Source organism: Phacochoerus africanus, chromosome 4 (assembly GCF_016906955.1).
Source record: "Phacochoerus africanus isolate WHEZ1 chromosome 4, ROS_Pafr_v1, whole genome shotgun sequence".
NCBI classification, from domain to species: Eukaryota; Metazoa; Chordata; class Mammalia; order Artiodactyla; family Suidae; genus Phacochoerus; species Phacochoerus africanus.
The window spans coordinates 139,650,351-139,673,524 of NC_062547.1; the positions used below are offsets into that span (position 1 = coordinate 139,650,351).

Genomic DNA, 23,174 nt, shown 5'->3' on the forward strand with positions numbered 1-23,174 from the left:
TCCCCACCCCGACACTGGCCCCCGCCCTTGCGCCCAGCCTTGGGAGGAAGCTGCACCCCTCCCCAGCCTGCCTCACTCCTGTCTCGCCTCCCCTCCTGGCACCTGGCCGCCAGCTTCAGGGCAAGAATCATTTCTAAATACTTGTACTTGAGCAACCGTGAGGTCAAAAGGACATCTTGCCTGTGCCTGGGGGCCTCACGCAAGGGCAGGCCTCAGCCCGGTGCGACAGCATCTCCATCCACAACACTCTGTGCAGCCAGAGGGAGGGAAAGGGCTCGGGGGGCAGGGGGGGGTTTCCTGCGTGGCCTCCAGATCACCGGGGGAGGTTTCCTGTGACCCACTGTAGTGGGAAGGGCAGGAGAGTTCAGGAGGAACCCAGGCCAGACCCGAGCTGTGTCAAGACCCACATGATTTTGCTGGCTATTGGCTTTACAGCTGCAGTCAGCTCCCAAGGGGCCCACAGCTGTGCTCGGAGCGGATGCCACAGCCCCGGGTTTCTGTGTGGACAGCCAGGAAGATGGGGTCTGGGTGGTGGCGGGAAGTGTGGAGTGCTTCTTCCTCTCAAGCCAGCTCACTGGTTAGATAACCAGTGGGTCTGCTGATCTGATCAGGGAGGCAAAAGGAACAAGGCGCCAAGCAGACATTCTCTGTGGGGTGGCTCAGCTCTCTTCCCAGGATGGGGCTTCCTAAATGAAACCACCAGGGTCTCCGGCTCAAGAACAAGCCCCAGGAAGGTCAGGACCCCTTGGCACTTGTCATCCATGGCATCTTTCAGCTGGAAGCCAGGTCGTCTGTATAACCCACACCAGAAGCATCTCCTCTTTTCAAAGGAGAGGAAGCTGAGACACGGTGGGACTGTACACTCCCACAGGCGCCCAGGGTGCTGAGGGGGCCGCAGGCACCCCCTGCCCATTCCTACCGCCTGGAGCCATGGCCAACCTAGACAGCAGGCCCCAAACGCTACCTCAAGCTTGTCAGTATGTGCTTTCATAAATGGAGAGATACCACAAGTATAAGCAGTATGTGAAAATCTGCAATTATTTTAAGTTAGAGATTCTCAGGCTCAGAACTATGTCCAAGCATCAGGACTTTGGCCACATCAAACATAAAATTCTTCCTTCTTCTATCATTGAGCCTGGTCTTGATTTATGCGCACGACACCCCCGACCCCAGCCCCTCTCAACAGGTCCTTCCGGAAAAAAGGGCTACCTCCTCCTGATTCTGTCCTCAGCTAAGCCAGAGGGAAACATCCCAACTCACAGCCCTCTCAGGGCCCAGACTAACAACCTGCGCAGCCAGCTGCCCGGCACCCGTGAGGAGAGAGGCCTGGGGTGCGGAGGAGGCAAGAAGCTCCCGAGGACGACCTGTCTCCGGAACACACAATCTCCGCTCTGCTGGGGGCTTCCGCCTCATCTCCCACCTCACTCTCCCTTTCCCTAAGTAGAGATTCTTCCAGGCAGCTGGCAGCAGATGAGCTCGGTCCTCCCACTTTGTTCCGCAGCATCCCTGAGGCTCTGCAGCCGCGGTAAGGAGCTGAGAGGGAGGCGGGTGCGGGGCAGACGGTGTGGAGATGGTGTGGCCTCTCCCTGCAAGGCCACGGGAAGCTGGGTCCGCTTACGATCCTCCCTGGACTTTCTCACCACAGCTGCCCACTGGACTCCCTGCTGCCCAGGGCGACCTGCAGCCCAAAGGGCTTCAAACTCAGGATGGACAAGACAAACAAATCCCAATCTGTCCTCCGAGTCTACAGGACATGCCACTGGACAGCACCTCTGCCGCGCGCAGGACATGCTCACAGAAGCCTCTGGCAGGGGGCGTGTTTCAAATGAGTACCGCGAAGGTGCCTCCTCTAACCCCCATCAACCATTCTGAGCCCATGTCAGCTGAAAAAATACCCTCCCGAGGTTCTCCTTGAGTCTGCGACCAGGGATATGCTATTTTCAACCCCTGCTCTATTGTCTGATATTCCTGGCTAAGGAACAAGGTGGGGGAATGGGAAGGTGGCGAGACAAAGCACTTAGAGCAGACAAATCAATTTCTCTTCCACCAGGAGGATGAGACTGCAGGAAACAATTTATCTTGCTAGGAGGACAAAATCCCTGCACTCACTAAGCTGAGTCTTTCCGTATAGAACAACACACTTCCACATTAAAATTTAAACTACATGAACTGGTAAGGACTGGGAAATGCAGTGAGAGAAAAAACATCTTTCTATTAAAGAACCTTTCTCCTATTAACTCATTGCACGTTACACTCTCCCCAAAGTATGTCTGTGCTCTCGTGAGTGCACGTGAGTCAGAGGATGCCTGTGTGTACATGTGAATGCAGATTTCCAGCTCGATTCTCACTTGAGCAAGTGAATCAGTGCTGTCCTGCAAAGTATGTTTTAGTCCAAATAATACTCTATGCTCTAACATGTTGAATTCACATGTATTTATGAAACTCTGTTAGCATTTGCTAACGTTCTGAGTTTTGAGTCAGAAGACCCGGGTTCTGGGAGTGGCGATGCTCTCTACTAGTGTGGGCTGCATCAATTTCCCCTCTGCAACTCAGACGCTACTGACAAACTACAGGGCACTATCTAAGCAGACCCCAGACCTCACCGCTCTCTGCTGCCTCACTGCTCCCTGCTGCCTCACCACACACACCTTTCCTGCCCAGAGCAGGACTCCACCACCAACCCGCCCTGAAGCGACTAATCAGCTCACTCGGGGCTCTGTTAATAGCGTTCAACGTGTGAGCATGAGGACAGAATTAAGCAATTAACTCCCACCCTCTCTACATTATACTCCTGGGCTGTGTACTGACTCTGGATCACCCAACCTGCAACAGAGACAAGTGGCCAAAGTGACGGGCTCCTCTCACTCCCCCAGCGTAGCTCATCCACTGTCCGGCCTTGAGCCAAGAGCTGCACCTCTCCCAGCCTCAACTTTCCGCATCTGCTAAATCCGGGTATGAGTCCCTGACCCAGAGCAGTGACAGCAGGAAGAGGCCAGGGGCCAAGACAGGAATGAGCACGACCCACTGCAGCTCCTTACCCTCCACGACGCCCACACCCACACTGCTACGTCGCGTGTTCATTGGGGCCACGAAGAACCACTCGTTGGTCTTGTAGCTGTAGGCTTCCACTGACGCCAGGCCTGGGAGACAAGAGACTCATGAGATTTCTACAGTGCCAGGCCTCCCCCTGCCGTGCTAACGGTGAGGACAGGGCAAGAGTGCAGACCTGGGGGCTGGAAACCTGGGTGTAGGACTCAGCATCACCTCCGCTCCCTCTGTGGCCCACGCCACCTCCCTGAAGCCCATTTACACTGTGTCTGCCTGAGGGGACCACTGAGACCTGACCTGGAGGCTGGGCTGTGAGAGGATGGGGCCAGGATGTAAATCATTAAACGAACAGAATGGAATCAACACCTGAGGCTGCCTCACTGAACACCTATTCCAACCCTTTTTTATTTTCTTATCTCCCTCTACTTCAGAGGCTGGAAAGCTAAAAACCTGCCTTCCCAGACTCCCTTGGAGCTCGGGCAGCGGGGGTGGGGGTGACCAGGTCTGTGCAACCTAAGCAGAAGTCCAAGAGAGGTTCTGCAACAGCCTTTGCTTTCCTGATACATGTGCCATCCATCCCTGCTTCTTGCTACCTGGAACACAAATGTGTTGCCTGGAACTATAGCAGCCACCTTGTGATCATGAGGATAAGGCCAAGAGACCCTTAAAGAATTGGTCCCGATATCCTCGAGCAACTGGACAAGTCAGCATCTGCCAACCTCTGGACTTCTTGTTTCATTAGTAAAATAAAAGCTCTCATTTGTTTAGGCTACAGTTTAGTCAAGTTTTCCACCGGCAGCCAAAAGCCAGGCCCAAAAGAAACAATGTCCCCACTTCTCTTTGTTCTCCACAGTCTCAGGTCCCGCTCTAGAGGGGCTGTAGACTCTGGAATTATATGAAAGAGGCAAAGAAAAGGCCAATCAGTGAAATTTCAGAGAAGCAAAACATGCGTTTTTCATGTCACTGGGGGCCAAAGGCTATCATTTTAGTTTAACAGACTTACTGTTTCCAAAGCCATCCACCTAGAGAGGAGAGATAAGACAGCTTCTCCAAGTCCACACCCACTAGTAGTTTCCTATTTGAACTTCACAGCTAGAAAAAGCCAGGAACAAGGGGGTGTGTCTGCAATGGAACAGCCTTGCAAAGCTTTGGTGGCACAGCAGAAAGGGCCATGGAAAAAGACTGCATGACCTGAGCCAGGTCTCGTCCCACGGCTGAAGCTCAGTTCCCCCATCTGCTCAGCAAAGGGTTCAGACCAGAGTCCTGAGACACTGTCTGGCTGAACTTGCTCTAAGTCTCATCCCCTGGTAAATGAGTTCCCAGACACTGAGAAGAGAAAAGGGCCTCTAGAAATGACGGCACATGGGCAGTTACATACTCTGTGTGTAGAAAGATCTGGCTCTGACATGCAAGCTGGGAAAGGAGGGAAGATGGGTATATTCTTGGGGCAGTGGCTACAGAGGGACAGAAGGCTGGCCAAGGAACTGGCTGAGCAAATCAGGTTGTATGCAAGGCGGGTCCCAGGCTGGGACGAAGTGGGGCTGAGTCCAGGACCTACCAGTACTGCCATCAAAGCCTCCCACGGCGTAGAGCAGGTCGTTGAGCACAGCAGCGCCCAGCGTGCTCCGGCGCTCCTGCATGCTGGCGATGGATGTCCACTGGTCCTTCACCCCATCATACACGTCCACGGTCCGCACGCGCAGAGAGCCATTAAACCCGCCCACGGCGTACACATGGCCAGCCATGAACACTACACCTGAGACACAGGAAACCAAGGCATCAAAGTCATCTCAGAGGACTGATGACTCACGCTGAAGAGTGACAATGGGGGAAGAAGGTAGGAATGCAAATAATTGACCACAGGAGGTGATTTCCAGCTTCAGATGTTTGGAAGTCACTGTGGGACTCACATGGATTCCATCTCACATTTCCTTGTCTAATTTGGCTTGATTCAAACAAATACTTGGCTTGCTTGAAGTGCCTGAGCACACAGGAACTGATCCCAGAAGGTGCAGCTAGAAACTATGCAGGTGAGGAAGGGAAAGGAAGGGAGTCTTGAATGCACAGGCGTTTGCAGAAACAAGGAGCTGCAAGTGGTTTGAGCACCCAGTAGAGACAAGATGGCAGAGGCGGCCAGCACACACGCTCACCTGCTCTGCATCTCCTGGAGGGAAGCTCGGCAATCTGGTCCCACCGGTCCTCCTCGAAATCATAGCACTCCACACTGCGGATCGCCTTGGGTGCTTGGCCACCAACCACGATCATGACCTCCAGAAAGACAAGTGGACATTAGCTGGGTCTCTCCAACATCCAGCTTCATGGGTAACCAATCCCTGTTACTTCCACATGCTCAATGCCCAGAATCCATGGGTGATCTGAGAGGCCAGTTTACAGAGCTACATACATTAAGATGCTGCCCCAATCACCAACACATATGAACATTCAAGAAAAGTCTAAGGGAGTTCCCGTCGTGGCTCAGTGGCTATCGAATCCGACTAGGAACCATGAGGTTGCAGGTTCGATCCCTGGCCTTGCTCAGTGGGTTAGGGATCTGGCGTTGCCATGAGCTGTGGTGTAGGTCGCAGATGCGGCTCGGATCCCGCGTTGCTGTGGCTGTGGTGAAGGCCGGCAGCTACAGCTCGGATTAGACCCCTAGCCTGGGAACCTCCATATGCCGCAGGTGCAGCCCTAGAAAACACAAAAACAAAAGGGGGGGGGACAAAAAAAGAAAAAGAAAAGTCTAAGGATCATCTTCCCACAGAAACACAAGCATAATTTATCCGCTTCCCAAGTGCACCTGTTCAGTGCTATGTGGGGGTATGTGCTTGGGGCATCTTTGCAATCTCAGTATCCTCAAGGGTTTCAGGGTAGGGGAGGACTAAATTTTCCATCAAAACAAAACATTCCAAAAAATATAAATATCAACATCTGAATATACTTTAGAATATACAGAAGGTGGATGCGTTCTTAAGATAAAATTAATTCAAAAATATTTCTGAATGCATAGACTATAGGGGGCACTTATTTGTCACCATTTGGGAAAAAATTTGAGACACCACTTTGTGCTGGTTGCCACAAAAATGTATATAACTGATGAAGTTCTGAAAAAAACAGTGCTCTAGTACTATTTCCACAAGTAAAGTAGTAGCTGCCACTGCCAATCACTGTGCGAAGAATGTCGTCATTTATCACCACAACTCTGTGAGGTTAAGAGTATCATTACTGGCAGTTCAGGAGAGTAAGGCTCATATAACACAGGTACACTGCCCAAGACCACACAGCTAAGAGCAGCAGAAGAGCAAGGGAAAGCTACATGCACCTGACACAGAGAGGAGGGCAGCCCCAGTCCTCTCCTGCTCTAGAGACAGGTCTATGCCAGGACAGCTCACCATGCCACGTTTTACCAACTGCAGGTCACATTTTGTTTGTGGGTCATGAGATTATGAAATCAATTTAATGGGTTGCAACCAGCATGCTTTTTAACAAGAACAGCACAGAAAATACAGTAAGGGTGTTATTCCATCAAATATTTGTTCTGCTTATACACACATGTATGTGTCTCCTGAAAAGGCAATTTAAACATATTTCTGGAGTTCCCGTCGTGGCGCAGTGGTTAACAAATCCGACTAGGAACCATGAGGTTGCGGGTTCGGTCCCTGCCCTTGCTCAGTGGGTTAACGATCCGGCGTTGCCGTGAGCTGTGGTGTAGGTTGCAGACGCGGCTCAGATCCCGCATTGCTGTGGCTCTGGCGTAGGCCGGTGGCTACAGCTCCGATTCGACCCCTAGCCTGGGAACCTCCATATGCCGCGGGAGCGGCCCAAGAAAATGGCAAAAAGACAAAAAATAAAAATAAACATATTTCTTAGTGTAGGGAGTAATCAAAACAAGAAAACCAGAAGCTACTGATCTGGCTGCAGCACTAGAACTTCAGTATTGAACTGTGGTGTTCCCCACTGCTATGACTTTTGTGAGTGCCATTAATAAATAAAAATTAAAATACCCAAAGTTAATAATGGTTTACATATTTCAATAAACATGTACAAATTCATGGCTGTCCCCATAATCACATCACTCTCACTCACTCATTCCAAGATATTTCTTAAGTGGAGAGAGAGCAACGAAGTCTCCGGCATCAGTCGATTTAAGTCCCAGGATCTTCTCATTACCTGTAGCTTGTCTTAATTACCCCAGTGGCCCTCAAACTTTAGTAGGCATCAGAATCACCTTGAGGGCTTGTTAAGACACAAATCACTGGGCCCTCTGCCCAGAGTTTCTGATTCAGTAGGACTGAGGTGGGAGTGAGAATGTGCCTTTCTAACACGTTCCGGTTTGATGCCGGTGCTGCTGGTCCAAGAGTCATTCTTTGAGAACCACTGCCCTAACCCACAGACACAGGGATTTCCTGATGATGAGCCATTAAACATTTCTGCCGTTAAAATGACCAGAGTGCTCTTTCCTTCCCCAGAGTGTATTTCCGGGGAAAAAAGTTATCATCAAAATCTGTGAGAGTGCCCTCAAGTAAGTATTACCCACCACATGGGGAGGCAGATACAGAGCTGATGACCATCACTCCAGATCAAGTATTCACGCCCCAAGACTGCAGACGCAGGCTCATCCGCTGCCCATGTTGGGGGGAGGGGTCGCCAGTCCTCAGAGTTACTCCACAGTAACTCCAGTAACTCCAATTCCAAGACCAAATGTAAGTGGCCAATGTTCAAACACAGAATTCAGTTCTACCTTCTGGAATATTCCAAAGGAACCCAGGACACACAATCCAGGGTTTGAGCTGCTGTTGCCTCCAGAAATAAAAGTTCCGCATTGGACTTTCCTCTGCTCACAGGATCCACTGCTCTGCACCACAAGCAGCCCTTTTCAGAGAGATGCTGAATTCTACATTACTTCCCATCTGCAATTTTTGACTTAGACAGGCATCCATAAACAGTTTGGGGGAGGGGGTGTGTGAAAATGAACACAGCTTCTTGGCAAACTTCAGACAAGGCCCAGCTCACTCCTCCAGGGCCAAATGACTTCCCATGTTCACAAACATACCTAGAACTTGCAATGTCCTTCTGGTTTTCAGTTGTTAATGTTAAAATGAAGTCAAACTATTGCAGGGATTTTCTTTGAAATCTGATTTTTGGGGCTAAGTGGGAATAAAACCAGTTTTCAGCTTTCTTTCTACAGTGACCTCAGGCACCCAACACCCTCACACATTCTGTTCCCCCTCCTTGAAACACTCCTCCCCCCATCTGATGCCCCCACTCTAATCTAAGACCTGTTTATCTCTCAGGTCTCCGTTTACACATCACTTCCTCCAGGAGGACCTCTCTAACCTCCAAAGCAGAGTTACAAATACTTCTCTGAGGTCACAGACACCCTGGGTTCTCCCGCAAGAAGTGACCCACTTTGTCCCATAACTGTCTGGTAACCTTGCCTCCCCTTCTAGACACTGAGCCCTACCAGCACAGAAAAAAAATGTATCTGCCTCAATCACCAAGATAACCCCTAGGGCTTATCTAGGGTTAAGCAAAAGTGATGACTCAAATAATTATTTGGAATAAAGAATAAATGAATAGTAAATACCATATGCAAAGAGTTAAATGAAAAAATACAGAGTTAAATGGAAAAAAAAAAAACAAACAAACATACATAGGCCAGAATGTTACTTTCTTGGGTTAAGACATACTGGACGCCATATTTCAACTCTGGGGACAGAATTTGGGGAAACCATAAAAAGATAAAGAGAGCTTTTCCATCTTTGGACTCAACCACCAGAAGAAGACTGTTTATTCTTTGCACAAGCTGTCAAGGCTTCTTCTGTAAGTAAAAAAGGCAAAGCTTCAAGGGAATTAACCATGATTTAGAAACCATCCTTCCGCCAGAGTTGGGAGGTACATTCTTGTTGGAGGAAATCCAGCACTCATCTCTGAAAACTGTCACAGTAACACGGAAACAAATATCATAGAAATGTAACATTTTTTAATGTTAAAGTAAAACCCAAGTAGAAAGATAAAAGCAATGCAGAACAAGGTTTTCAAAATAAACTTGCCTTTGAGTTCATAAAACCACTAGTGAGAAACGACTTTTAAAATTACAAACTTGTACAATGATCTGGGAAGAGCAATTATGAGGTCTTTGTGGGGATAGGACCACTGGTTTCTGAAAGTGCGGAGGTAGGCTCACGGCAGGGGGAGGAGTAGGCGTATTTTCTGCTTCTCTCCACGGCAAAAGAAATCCAATTTCTGTGGCAGGTCTTGCAAAAGCCATCTTACGCTACACTCATCACTGTGTAATCGTGCAGCGTAAAAAGCATACATTTCCTATCCTGCCTACTAATGGATGCTTGTTTCCATAGATACCTAATCTTAGCAACCAGTTAAGACAAAAAGGAGTATTCCCCCATGTCTGCATGTCTTATATCCCTGAAACTGTAAACCTCTAGCTACTGAAGAAAACCACGGTATGGCGGGGCAAGAAGAGACTTGCCCCGTTCTTTCTCGCAAGCCCGAATTCTACATTTCTCGAAAATCTCAGGCTCAAAGAGTTCAACAGTCCTATTTCTTTCTTTCTCTCCCCGACATCCCTAGATGCCAAATCACTAAAAATGCGTAAGGTCTTGAACAGAAATTGCTTTAATAGAAATTCAATAGATATCAGCTTAGTGAATGATCACTCTTTCTAACATTTATCTTTCAAGGTAACCCTGAGTAAGAACTACCAGGGGTCAGGGGAATCACAACCAAAGACCTGGTTCCAGGCTAACAAATGTACTGGACCAAACCTAAGTGAATCACACTCCAGATCAGCAGTGTACGTCGGAGTCCTGCAGGGCACCCTGGGGTCCTGACTCCAAGGCTCAGTCGTCCTGGGTTGAAGGCTGCAGACGTCCTGGTGAGAGAACACTGGGGAACCAGACGCCACGGTAAGGGGCACGGCCATCTGACAGCTTCCAAGAAAGAGACTCTCGCTTTGCAAAGTCAAATGGCCATTTACTTCAGGGACACTGGCGAGGCCATGGAAAGACTGCCTAATTCCTTAGGAAGGAAGCTGCACCCTCAGCATAACAAGACAGTTTTCAAATACATATGTGATGCTATTTCTTTCACGAGGATGAGTCTGACTCCACCAGTGTGACTGGGAAAGCCAAGCCATGTGGGGCCCCCCTGACAATATGACAACCAGTCTGAGTCCGAAAGCTATTAGGTAACCCACTAGCCAGGGGAACAGCAGCAAGTGAACTGCGCAGAGCTTTCATGCCTCCTGGCATTTCAGGACCCTAACTGGAACTCATCAGGCTCTGCACTCAGGTGAAAGGAACCACTCGGGCTCTGCACCCTTCGTTCATCAGGCAAGAGCAGAGCGTGTATCCAAACTCTCTTCCATGACCGGTGAGCCGGGCAGAAGGCAGGCCCAGCCAGTCGGTCCCTCGGGCCAGGGCAGGAAGCGAGAGTCTCTCTTACCCTGGTGCGTGGGGCCGCAGGGCTAACACCAAAAATTCATCCGAAGGAGCATGACGAGGTCGAGGCGGAAGACTTGTTTAAGGTAGTTGCTAAAAAAAACACAGATTCCCAACCAGGAGCAGGAAAGAACGCATGCAATCTGTGAATGGGAGAGTGAGTACCCATAATGCCAGGGATAAGGATGGGGTTTTTACAAGACCCCAGGGTCTCTTCTAGGGTGTGGCCTGGGTCCATTGAAAGGACCAAATGGGGGAGGGGAAGGGCCACCTCTGGGCCTGGCCCAGGTGAAAAGTCATCCCAGCCACCATGTCAACAGCCCTGTTTCCAACATGGGCTTCTGAAAGCATGACAGCCCAACTCAGGAGGAAGCCACCCACCTCCAGCCCCAATGGATCTTTGGTGTCATTTTAAAAAGCTGAATAGAGATGTCAGCTGAATTGATATGACAGTGACAAGTGCCAGGTTCAGTACATCTCCGAAGGGTTCATTTGCATCTTCCTGGAACCTCCTTTCCCTGCTACCATCTGTGGCGCTGAGTAACGTGGGAGACAGCCCCTGGTTGTCCATGGCAACCCCGCCACAGGGAAAGTGCTGGGCGATGGATGTGTGGGAGCCCAGATGATGCTATTCGCTGTCCCAGCTTGAATGTGTCAGTATCATTAGTGCATGTGTGGCTCAGGAAAGACACCCTTATTAGCCTCGGCAGCTATCTCAAGGCAGAGTCCTATTTCGTTCAGAGAGGGGGCCTGGCCAGCAACAAGGTTCACGGCTGAGAATTGCTGAGGACATGCACATCTCTCTCCACTTGTTTCTCAAAGTCAGCTCTGTCAGAAAGCCAACTTAGACGCAATGCACGCAAGACCAGACTAGCTGGCCCCGAGAATTTCTGTGGTGGCTCCTCCAAGCAGCCCCACTGTCTCCTAACTTCTCTTCCTCACTTATTTGGACACATAGATTTCTATTGTACTTTCTCAGAGGGTCTTCTTAAAAACCCCCAGAGGGCAGGAGTCAGGTTTCTTTCTATCCAGTACTCAGCTGAAATGCTTTTGTGGAATGTGGGGGCAGGGTCTGGAGTCAGTCACCCTGGGCTTAAATCCCAGCTCAGCTATTGCTAGCTGTGCTTACGGACACATCACAAATTCTCTGATACTCCTCCACTCAAGACATGGAACTTAATCATCACCTCCTCCCTTGAGTGTGGGCTAAACTTGCTGACTTGCATCTAGCAAAAAAAAAAAAAAAAATACAGCAGGTGTGATGGGACATTACTTTAAGAGAAGGCTGCTGAACGATGACAACTTCTGTCACGGCGTGCTCGCTCATTCTTTCACCGTAGAATCACTCACTCTGGGGAAAGCCAGCTGCCATGTCATGAAGACACCCGAGCAGCTTATAGGGAGGCCCACAGGGTGGGGAACAGGTGCCCACAAGCAACCAGGAGACTGAGCTCAGAGTCACAGCTCCTCCCAAATGAGCCTGGGGGATGACTGCAGTCCCAAGTTCAGCTACAGCTTCACAAGAGGCCCGGACCAGGACCACCCAGCTAAGCCTCTCCAGGATCCCTGACCGCAGGAACTATGAGATAACAAATGTTTGTTGGGTTAAGCCAGCAAGGTTAGGGTACTCTATAATACAGAAATTATATTAGATAACCCAAGATCCAACCTCCTCACATGTAAAATGGGGATGATGACAATTCTGAAAATCCTACGAGATGATAAGTGTAAATCACTCAGCCCAGTGCTCGGCACCCGGTGTGCTACATGCTAAGCAACTGAGACTTGCTACTCTCATCATTCATCATCATTGTGGGGTTAGTACTGGGTCATGGTCAGAAGCACAGACCATGAGTTGACCAGACCTATAAAGAATTCTTACAACTCAATAATTAGAAAACAACCCAATTTTTTAGATGAGGAAAGAGTTTAACCAAGACTTCACCAAAGAAGACATACAAATGGCATATAAACATGGAAAGATGCTCAACATCATTAAATGCTAGAGAAATGCATATTAAAACTACAGCGAGACACTACCACACACCTACCAGAATGGCCAAAGTTTTAAAAAAAACATGTAACACAAGTGGAGGTGAGGCAGTGGAGGCATTGGAACTCTCATACATTGTTACTGGGGATGCATGATGGCACAGTCATCTTGCAAAATAGTTTCGCAATTTCTTACAAAGGTAAACATATACTTACCATTCAGCCCAACAATTCTCCTCCCAAGAGAATTTAAAGTATTTATGCAAAAGAAATTAAAATATCTGTCCACGCAAAGATCTGTAAGTTACTGTTCAAAGCAGCTTTATTTGTAATAGCCAAAAACCGGACACTGAATTGTCCATCAACTGGCGAATGGATAAACAATTTACAGCACATCCATACAACGGAGTATTCCTTAGCAACAAAAAGGAACGAACTCTTGAAACATGCAACACTGTGGGTGAATCTCAAAAGCATGATACTAAGAGAAAGAAGGCATGCTCCAAAAGCTGCAAATGGCGTGATTACATTTACATGACATTCTAGAAAAGAGAAGACTGTAAGAACAGAAATCAAATCAGTAGCTGTGAGGGTGGGAGAAGGGGCTTGACAACAAAGCAGCACAAGGGAACTTTGAAGGGGGGTTAAAATACTGTACATTTTTACTACGACAGTGTTTTATATGATTATATGCATTTGTCACCCACAACTCATCAAACTGCATCCCTAAAAAGAACAAATTTTACTGTGAATAAATTATTACACCTCAATAAATCTGAATTTAAAGGAAAGGGATATTGATAGTCAGGGAAGCTATGCATGTATGAAGATAGAAATGGGAAATCTCTGTACCTTCCCCTCAATTTTGCTGTGGGCCTAAAATGGCTCTAAAAATATAGTTTTAATTAAAAAAAAAAAGAAATGAATGTATTAGAAATGCATCTCTTAATGAGATGAATGGGATACTACAGGGCTTTAATTAAAAGATAATGTGATGAGAAAGAAGAAGGAGGAGAGGGAGGGGGACAGACACTGGAGTGGAACACAGCCTGTTCAAACCCCAGCTCTGCACCTACTGGCTGTGTAATGGGGCAAGTCACTTAACCTCTCTGAGCGAACTCAGTTAGGGAGGGCTATGACTGGCACTCACCAGTGACTGTCCCGATTTAATGAGGTAATGTGCAATCTACAATCCCCAAAGGGACCGCTCCCTGAGCACAGCCCACTCCTCAAACCGAGAGTGAGGGGTCCCCTTGTTAATTTAAGCGCCCAAACCATGGTGACAGGAACAGAGCTGGAGAAGCAGGCAGGACAACATAACCTCCAATCATCCAAAGATTAAATCTGGGGGAATAATCAGGCAAAGAGAAACACTGATTCTTAAAAATTCCTTTAGCAGCCTCCAAGGATAACATGGTTCTAGTTGCCTGCAGAACTCTATGTGCCCAGAAATCTAAACATTTTCATTCTGAAAATGTTTCCTAAGGAGTAGAGGTGACAGAGGGACAACTCTGGCCTCCGGAAACAAGGAGTAGATGCTTCTCAGCTACAGAAGAGGCTCCATATCTGGGAAGAGGTGCAGGGTGTGTGTGTATGGGAGGGAGGGTCTCAGCACGCTCAGTCCAGGCTCCAACACAAACTGGCTCTTTGGTTTTCCAAACTGTCTTTGTGTGTGTGTATGTGGTCAAAGCTAGATGTGGCGTCTAGAAGAGGAGAGGTCACTGGTCTCCAGCTCCGCACCATTTCTTTGGCTCCAGAATATACTACCCAGGAAAAGACGCCGTTAACCTGACATCACATAGGAGAACCTCACTCTCCAAAGAGGAAAACCCAGGCTGTAAAAAACCACCTCCAAACGAAACAACAGTGCACCTTAAAATCAATGTTCTCCTGACACAAAGCTGGTATAAATTTAGGTCATAATGAAGGCAATATTCAAATCCATGGGAGAGAGGGAGATTATTTAATAACAGCTCTGAGGTAACTGGCTCATGCTTTGCAATACAAATGAAGCTGGATTCCCACCCTTATTCCTTATGCCAAAATAAACACTAAGTTCACCAAAGACACAAATGTAAAACATAAAAATACTTGAAGAAAACATGGAATATTTCTTTTTTCAATCTCAGAGTAGGACAAACATTTCTAAGCTATAAAGCAAAAGACAGATCCATTTGACTACTTACTGTTCTTCAGGATTTAAAAAAAGGTTATGATAAACAAATTTAGGGACAAACTGTAAACTAAGAAAAAAAAAATCTGAACTACATACATAGGCCTAAACTCTTTAAAAAGATACTTAAGAACCAAAATTTAAAAAAATCCAATGTAGGTCCATTTAAAAACGGAAAATAGAGTTACCATACGATTCAGCAATTCCACTCCCAGGCATACATCCAGAAAAGATGAAAACTCTAATTCAAAAACGTACATGCACCCAAATGTTCACAGCAGCACTATTTACAATAGCCAAGACATGGAAGCAACTTAAATGTCCATGGCAAACGGATGGATTAAGAAGATGTGGTCTATATATACAATGGAGGTTACTCAGCCGTAAGAAACAATGAAAAAGGGCCGTTTCCAGCAACATGGATCAACCTAGAGATTATCATGCTGAGTAAAGTAAGTCAGACAGAGAAAGACAAGTATCATATGACATCACTTATGTGCGGAATCCAAAAAAGTAATACAAATGATCTTATTTACAAAAGAGAAGGACTTACAGACCTAGAATACAAACAGGGCTACCAAAGGAGAAAGAGAAGGGAGGACAGATTAGGAGTTTGGAATTAACAGATACACACAACTATATAACAAACAGATCAACAACAGAGACCTACTGTACAGAGCACAGAGACCTATATTCAGTATCTTGTAACAACCTACAACTGAAAAGAATATAAAATATATACATCTAAATCACTCTGCTGTATACCTGAATCTAAGACAACACTGTAAATCAGCTATTCTTCAATTAGAAAAAAACACATAGTCTATTAGAAAAACAAGCAAAGGACATAAACAGAGAATTCGCCCCCTCAAAATTTAAATGCCAATAATACTATGGAACAAGATTAATCTTACTCACAATTAAAGAAATGCAAACCAAAACAAGATGCCATCTTTTACACGGTATTTGACACAGAAATATTTAGATATTTTAAAAAAGGAATTTATTGCAAGGCCCATCAACAGAGGACAGTGAAATAAATAATGGTACATAAGAATAATTAAACATCATTCACCTATTACAATTTAAATGCTGGCTTTACCCATACTGATAACATTGAAAGTAGAATGTAGCATCTGGTTGAGTAGGAGATTTAAAAAAAAAAAAAAAAGACTTCAATCTGTGCAGCAAGATTCCATTTATCTAAAAGTGTACATTTTGATCTATTTGTGAAGAAGTGCACAAAGAAATGTCTGGAAGGAAATTCACCAAAGCGATAGCAGTGACTGTCCCTGTTGGAGGGATTTCAGGTGATTTTTACCTTATTTCAAAATTGCAGTATCCTTTTAAAATAGTCTACAGTGAGCACATATTTCCATAATCAAAGAAAGCTAAGTTATTTTCATTTTGAAAACTATAAAGAAAACTTGATGCAATATTCTAACAAAACAAAACACCAACATGCAATAAGGCAAATGGCCCGTCGGACTAAAGTGGCCCCTCCCAGCTGGCACCGGACGAGAGGTAGCTAAGACTCTCAGGTCCATAAAGGTGGAGCTAGATGCAGGATGGTAGGGTTCAGAGAACAGGTCTGCAGAGGGAGAAAAACTCGGTTCAAACCCTGGTGCCACCACAGTGACTGTGCTGACTTGGGGAACGTCCCTTCATCTCTGAGCCTCAGTTTCCTCCCTGCAGCACTAGGGTAACTGCCTCTTCCTTCCATGTAATACTTGAGCTCACTGCTCGGCCATAACAAGTACTCAATAAACGTCAGCGGCTCATATTATCTGGGACATTTGGAACCTTCGTTCACATCACAACCACTCTATTCTCCATGATCTGGGGTCACAGACCAGAGCAGAGAGAAGGAGCAGCAAACCCTGGAGAATACAAGTATCTGGTCTTAAACAACATACTTCTCCAGCCCCTCGAAACCCTTCCTGAAAGCAGCAGGCAGGCAGTAAGGGAAGGAGCAAGACAAGGCCAGGGCCTTACACGTGCCCGGGTGCTGCCTCCTCGTGCTGTGAGCCACCACGACTCACTCCCTCCTCCACTCTTCCTCCTGGGTCGGCGGGAACCTTCCCCCAGACTTCATGTGTTAGGATCCTGGAAAGATGACTCGAGTGCCAAGTCAGGAAGGCCTTCAGAGGTCATCTAGTGCAGCATCCTTCATTCTGCAGGAGAGGGACCCAAGGACCGGGGAGGGGGGCACTTGCAGGGAACCAGAGCAGCCAGCACCCAGCACAGACCCTCAAACCACGGCATCCCCTCCTGCGCTCATCCTTCCCTCCGCCAGCCACCCCCTCCCACGTTCTCTTCCCTCCGACTCCCTTCTCGCCCTTCATTACCTGTTGGGCTCCTTAAGGTCGCTTCTCTCCTCTGGCAGCCCTAGCTGTGCTTTACGGTTCTGGAGTGAGGGGAGAAACCAGACCCAGGCTGTTCTGACTCAACGAACAGTCAAGAAAGAGGACTGCTGTGGCCATCACTAAGTCAAGAGTTATTCTGAGTTATTCTCAAACCTCCCTGGTGACACTGAAGGTTACCTTGAAACTCTTAGCAAAGGAAGACCCCGGAAGAAAGAGAGGCACCAGCAGATTCAGGGGGAACCAGCAGACTCCACGTCCTAAGCGGTAAATACAACCAAGATGCAGGGCAGCCACGGGGCAGGAGAGACTTGGAAATGGGAGTGGAAGGCCATTTCCCAGGTCACAGTCCCAGCTCTTGGCTGTGCCTGGGCGAGGGCTTACCTTGGGCAGGCTGACTGGAGTCCTAGGCTTGGTCCTTGGGTTTTTAATCAAGAGCCTCTGATCCAGAGGGAGCAGATGGTATTTCATGGCCTCGATGAGGAAGTCCTTACAGGTGTTGTTATTCTTTATCAAAGCTTCTTCTTCAACTGTCTAGAGGTAATAACCCATAGGTGATCCCGGAGCAGAGCTCGGCCCCGTTTCCCAAGCCGTCTCCCCAGGCTGCTCATTCCCACGCTCCCACACCGCCTCATCTTGGACCCCAAGACAAGGGTCCACAGAGTGACGGCTTAGTGCCCACCTCCTGCATCTCAAGAGCGCACTGGAGTAAGTGATTAAGCTCTGGCATCAAGCCGACAGGGATACAAATCCCAGCTCTACCGTTTAACTCCCATGCTTCTCAGTTTCCTCATCTGTAAAATGGGCATATTAAAGTCTCCCCTTCACAGGTTTTGTTCGTTTACAGGCTTAAATGAGATTTTGCAAAACAAAGACAACTGGTTGTCCCAAAAGCTTCTTCCCACACACCTCGTGGTTTGAACATATTATAATGTTTAAGGCCAAGGTCAGATAGGTCAGAGGGAGAGGAAAAGGAAGACGTGAGACCAACTGGCCAAACTTGAAGGAACTGGGTACAATAAGGTGAGCGTCAACGAGAATCCACATCTGTTTTCTCACAGCACAAGCCTCAGGGAGAAGTGGCCGGTGCCGAGTTCTCTAATGGAGCCCTGGCAGCAGAGCAGAAAGAATGTCCTGCACAAAAGTCCCACCTACTGACCTCCGCTTGGACTCATCTAAGCTGGGCCCACAGCATCATTACATCTATTCTAGAGCGAAGGACTCGAGCAGGTGCTCAGCAAGGGTAAGCCTAAATATTTCATGAGCAAAGCGAAGGGGGAGGCACACTGGTCCTCTGATTCTCAAATCGCGGCCCTTGGGCACAGGTCACATTGCTCTGTGGCCTGTCCGTGGGGGGTGGTCTTCGGAGGCTACTTCGTGCTTTCCCTACTGGAGTGTTTGGGAGCTGCTGGCAAAGGTCAGCTGCCTTCCGCAGCTGGCAGGGGTTGAACGTCTCCTGCTTGGGTAGCTCACTGCTGGTTCCTGGGAAGAAAATGATCAAGACAAAGGTTCTAACCCTGGGGCCCTCAGGTCCAGTCAGAAAATGAGCAGGGCCTGGAGTTCCCATCGTGGCGCAGTGGTTAACGAATCCGACTAGGAACCATGAGGTTGTGAGTTCGATCCCTGGCCTTGCTCCGTGGGTTAAGGATCCAGCATTGCCATGAGCTGTGGTGTAGGTCGCAGACGTGGTTCTCGGATCCCGTGTTGCTGTGGCTCTGGCCCCTAGCCTGGGAATCTCCCTATGCCGAGGGAGCGGCTCAAGAAAAGGCAAAAAGACAAAAAGAAAAGAAAATGAGCAGGGCCTCCCCACCTCCATTATGTCAGCCCTCAAGCTGTCAGGCACAGGCCAGGCCGAGCCTCTCCTAGGTCCCCACCTGAGCTAGGAATGATAATGTGGCCGGGGCCCTCACCTGCTGGACAGCACTGGCAGGAAAAGAATGAGGGAGACAGCACCTCCTCTGTCTCTAGGCACCTCCATCCCCAGAGACGATCCCCAGAGACATTCTGTTTTTCCTAGGTTTTTTTTTTTTTTTTTTCCCATCCCACTGAGAGACTGAGGCAAGTTGGAACAAATCATAAATGTTTAGGGCCAGTTAAAAAGAATATAAAAGGGGAGAAGAGGATCTTTAAAAGCTTAGGAGGAAGGAGAAATGCACAAATAGCTGCTTCTCCCAAAGAACTCATTGAGCTTTGAATGAAAAGCTCCCCCGAGTTAGTACTTCATGGGGACAGAGTTTCAATTTAGGGCGATGAAAAAGTTTTAGGAATGGATATGGTGATGGTTGTACAGCATAGTGAATGCAATTAATGCCACTGAATGGTACACTTAAAAGAGTTAAAATGACCAGGTTTATGTTATATATACTTTATCACAATAATACATTTTTTAAACAAGATATATATAGCATGTTATACATTTGGCACAGTATTTTCAAATATTTAATAGAAGTCTAATAAATATTAGTTATAAAACCAAAAACAACCAAAAAACCACCTCCCCCAGGCAGCAACATTGGTCAAGTCCGCCCAAAGCTCTCCGTTTCTCCTTCTCCACCACCAGCCATACCCAGGGGTTATATAGCTTGAAGTTTAAAGGTTGAATGGGTGTTAATAAAACATCTTCTTCTGAAAAGTTCCGAAAAGACCCCTTTAAAAAAAAAATGTCCCCCTCAACAGCTCTCATGGCCGTCACCTGCGGCCCCTCCCCCAGATCTAAACCGGGCCTTGCCCTGATACCCCCGGAACTGTTTCCCAAAGTCTTCATTAAGGGTCAGTTGTGGGCACCTGATGGAGGTTGCGAGTAGGGGTCTCTAAGGCCCCATTTAGCTTTCCCCGGCAGCCGAGACCACAGGCCGCCTGCCTCCCTGTAGGAGCGGGACTGTGCTAGAGGCCAGGCATCCACCTCTACCTGTGGTCAGGCCCCACGCAGGGCAGTGGAAGGCTTGGCTCCAACACTGGGAGTCCAGGTGGCTTTGGTCCCTCCACTGAAGGGCCTTTTCTACAGGAAGGCTATGCAGCCACCAGGTGGCGGTGGTACCGACCACAGTATTAAAGGTAGGGCACATGCAATGGCTCATGAGTCCACGTCCAGCTCCTGGGAAGAGGGCTGAGGGTCAGAGATTCAGAGAACATTCCACCGACCCCCCAGGCCCGTGGTCAACAGCGTCACAAGCGGAGACCTTACAAGTGCTGAAGATCCTGCCTTCCGCCACTACCAAGAACAGTGGTTGTGAAGACAGTGCTAATAGCACTCCGCGCTGGGTTGCGGCCTTTATACGGATTACGTCATTCTATCCCCAAACAATCCTGTAGGGACAGGGGCTCTTTGCACCAGGTGTGAGGACTGAGGTTTGCCTTTGCTTCAGACCTGCCATTTCTCCCAGAGGCTTCTCCAGGACAGGTGAGGGCTGGTCTACTGCCTTGGCGTTGGTTAAGTTTCATCCTGTCTGCTTGGAAAACACGTAATGCCATTTATGGGACCAAGTGAGTCATATGATGGACCCAGAGTCATATCAGGGAAGATGGGTGCTCTGGAGCCAGACAGACTTGAATTTGAATCCCAACTCTGCCACCTGCTAGCTAGTAACACAGATAAATCCAACCTCCATCAGCCTCAAGGCCCACATGTGAAGAAAGGAGGTTCTGCCCTCTGCTCGTGGGACTGTGATGAGGATGGAAGGAGAAAATAGGCGGTGCCATGTTTGGCAGGACGTAGATGACAGACACCTGGGAGGGGCTGGTTTTCAACAGTCCTGAATTGGGCTCCAAGTCACCTAACATGAGGTAAACAGGGGACAGAGAAACCTGGTGGAAAGGACCCTTCTTGCTGTGGTCCTCTATAACAAAAGCAGCTAGCTTCGACGGCCTGCGTGTGACGCCCAGCTCCACGCTGAACCCCGCACACTTACAACTCCCTCGGTCCCCACCACAACCCTGCTGGGCTCTGTTATGATTTCTCTGCTGTGGAAGAAGAAACTGAAGCTTGAAGAGGTGAAAACTCAAAGCTAAGAAGAGGAGAGGAGGGACTAAACCTGTGTCGCATTCTCAAGTCTGTGCTCTGAAACCTATACCACCACACCTCACACTTAACCCAGTGGGCTGGGGCCCTCACGCCATACAAAAAGCCCATAGAACTCCTCACCACACCACACAACCCGGGTTTCCCATGCTGCTCCTTGAGGCCCCGGGCGAGCAGGGAGGTGCTTGGTCCTTCACCCAGCACTCACCTGCACCAGGTAATCTCTCGGTAAGAGAGGGAGACGGACGTGTTCCATCAGCTTTGCCATGTGCTCTAAACGGGTTTCTTTCTCATAATTGATCCATGAAATCACAGCTTCAAATACCTGTAAGGAAAATCAACACAGGTAATTCGAGTGAAGAAACAGCTTTCAGACAACTTCTTCAACCTGAAAGAAGAAAAAGTTACAAGTCATCAACAAAGGTCTTTAACCTAAGGTCCAAAATTTAAAATAAAACAAAAACACAAACTCTTTCTTTACTAGCTGGCATAAGAGTGAATTCATCTTCTCTCTCTCTCACACAAACACACACACACACACACACACACACACACACACGTATACTATGATAAACCTCCTGCCCCAAACACAGAGTCAACGAGGTTCATCACAAAATAAAAATCCATTCCAACAGTTATTACTCCAGGGTAGAAATACAGAGCAGGAACTCTGAACCAAATTTCATAAAGACTGCCCAAGAGGACCAGAAGCCCGGGGGCAAAGTCATCACCCCCTCCACACCATCTCCTTATCTATCTCCCTAAGTTTATTGAATGCAGAGGAAAAACAATAAAGATATCCTCTGCAAAAGCTGGCTGTAATGGCAAATGTGACACTGAATGACAGAGAATGGCAAATATTTCTCCTTTGGTTGAACCTCTCCTTTGAGGAGAGATTTCATTTCCATACAAATCAAAACGGGGCTTGGAACCAAAAAGGAGAATCTATAGTTTGGATATTCGCCTTACTCAAGGTAAAGTTCAAATTCAAAGTCTGCACCACTATATACATAGACACATAAAATACAATGCTGCTAAGGATGCAAGGAAACCACCACTGTTCATGGAAACCTCACTAAGATGGCTTTTGAAGAGGGGAGGAGAGAACTTGGCAATATCAATCAAAAATTTAAATGGTCATACTCTCTGACCTAGAAATACCACTTCTAGAGTTCTATTCTACAAAAATATTCACAACAGAGATGCAGGACAATGTGTTCCAAGACGTCTGCTGCAGCAGTTTTGTAACAGGATGAGAAAGGATCTGAAGTCCACTAGTGGAGAAATTATTAAACTTGTATCAATACCATGGGATATTTTCAGCTGTTAAAAAGCAATCACAGCAGCTCCCTGGTGGCCTGGCAGTTAAGGACTTGCCATTGTCACATCTGTGGCTCGGGTTACTGTTGTGGTTTGGGTTCAATCCTGGCCCAGGAACTTCGGCATGCCCGTGTGGCCAAAACAAAACAAAACCAACAAAAACACTAACAACAACTAATAGCAAAACACTTCCTTCTGGCAGAATGCAAGAAAGTGCTCAAAGATGAAGGACACAGACAGAGCAAGCTAGATGGAGCTTTTTCATTGCCAACACTTGGGACAATTTAAACATCAAAGAGAATAATGAAGAAACCAGATCAGTGTTACCTGGGAGGGGCCAAAGGAAATTTTTTCTGGTAACAGATACGTTCTGTATCTTCACAGGGCAGGAGTTACAGAGGCACATACATTTGTCAAAACTAATCAAATTTTACACTTAATATTTATACATTTCACTGTGTGTAGATCATATCTCAATTTAAACTATTCTTAGTTTTAAGTTAAACTTTATCTTTTTAAAGAAAAGGATAGTTATGAATCACAACCCAAAGAATAAAAAATGAATCCATAGTCCATAAGGATACTTTCAAAAGTGCGGGCAGGGCTTCTCTTGACAGAGAATGCCAGCTAATAAGAGAATTAGAAAAACATTTCGCAACCACCAATGTAATAAATGATTCGGGAAAAATCATGCACAGATGCTGAAAGCACTGGGTAAACAGCTGTTGGGGAACAAGACAGTCACTGGTTCTCAGCTGTCACCTGGCAGATTACTTATCAATTACATGGGGAGGGTGGGAGCC

At 47.4% G+C, this 23,174-nt stretch overlaps 1 protein-coding gene across 1 annotated transcript in view; it reads right to left on the minus strand.

Moving 5' to 3' along the window:
• KLHL3 (kelch like family member 3) overlaps positions 1-23,174 on the minus strand; it is a 121,320-nt gene that overhangs the window by 17,062 nt on the left and 81,084 nt on the right. Inside the window, exons 7-11 of the mRNA XM_047778696.1 lie at positions 21,260-21,376; positions 17,418-17,567; positions 5,199-5,316; positions 4,607-4,804; positions 3,039-3,140 (exon numbers count right to left, since the gene is read on the minus strand). Of these exons, the coding sequence (XP_047634652.1) occupies positions 3,039-3,140; positions 4,607-4,804; positions 5,199-5,316; positions 17,418-17,567; positions 21,260-21,376 (685 nt within the window). The remainder of the gene's footprint in view (positions 1-3,038; positions 3,141-4,606; positions 4,805-5,198; positions 5,317-17,417; positions 17,568-21,259; positions 21,377-23,174) is intronic.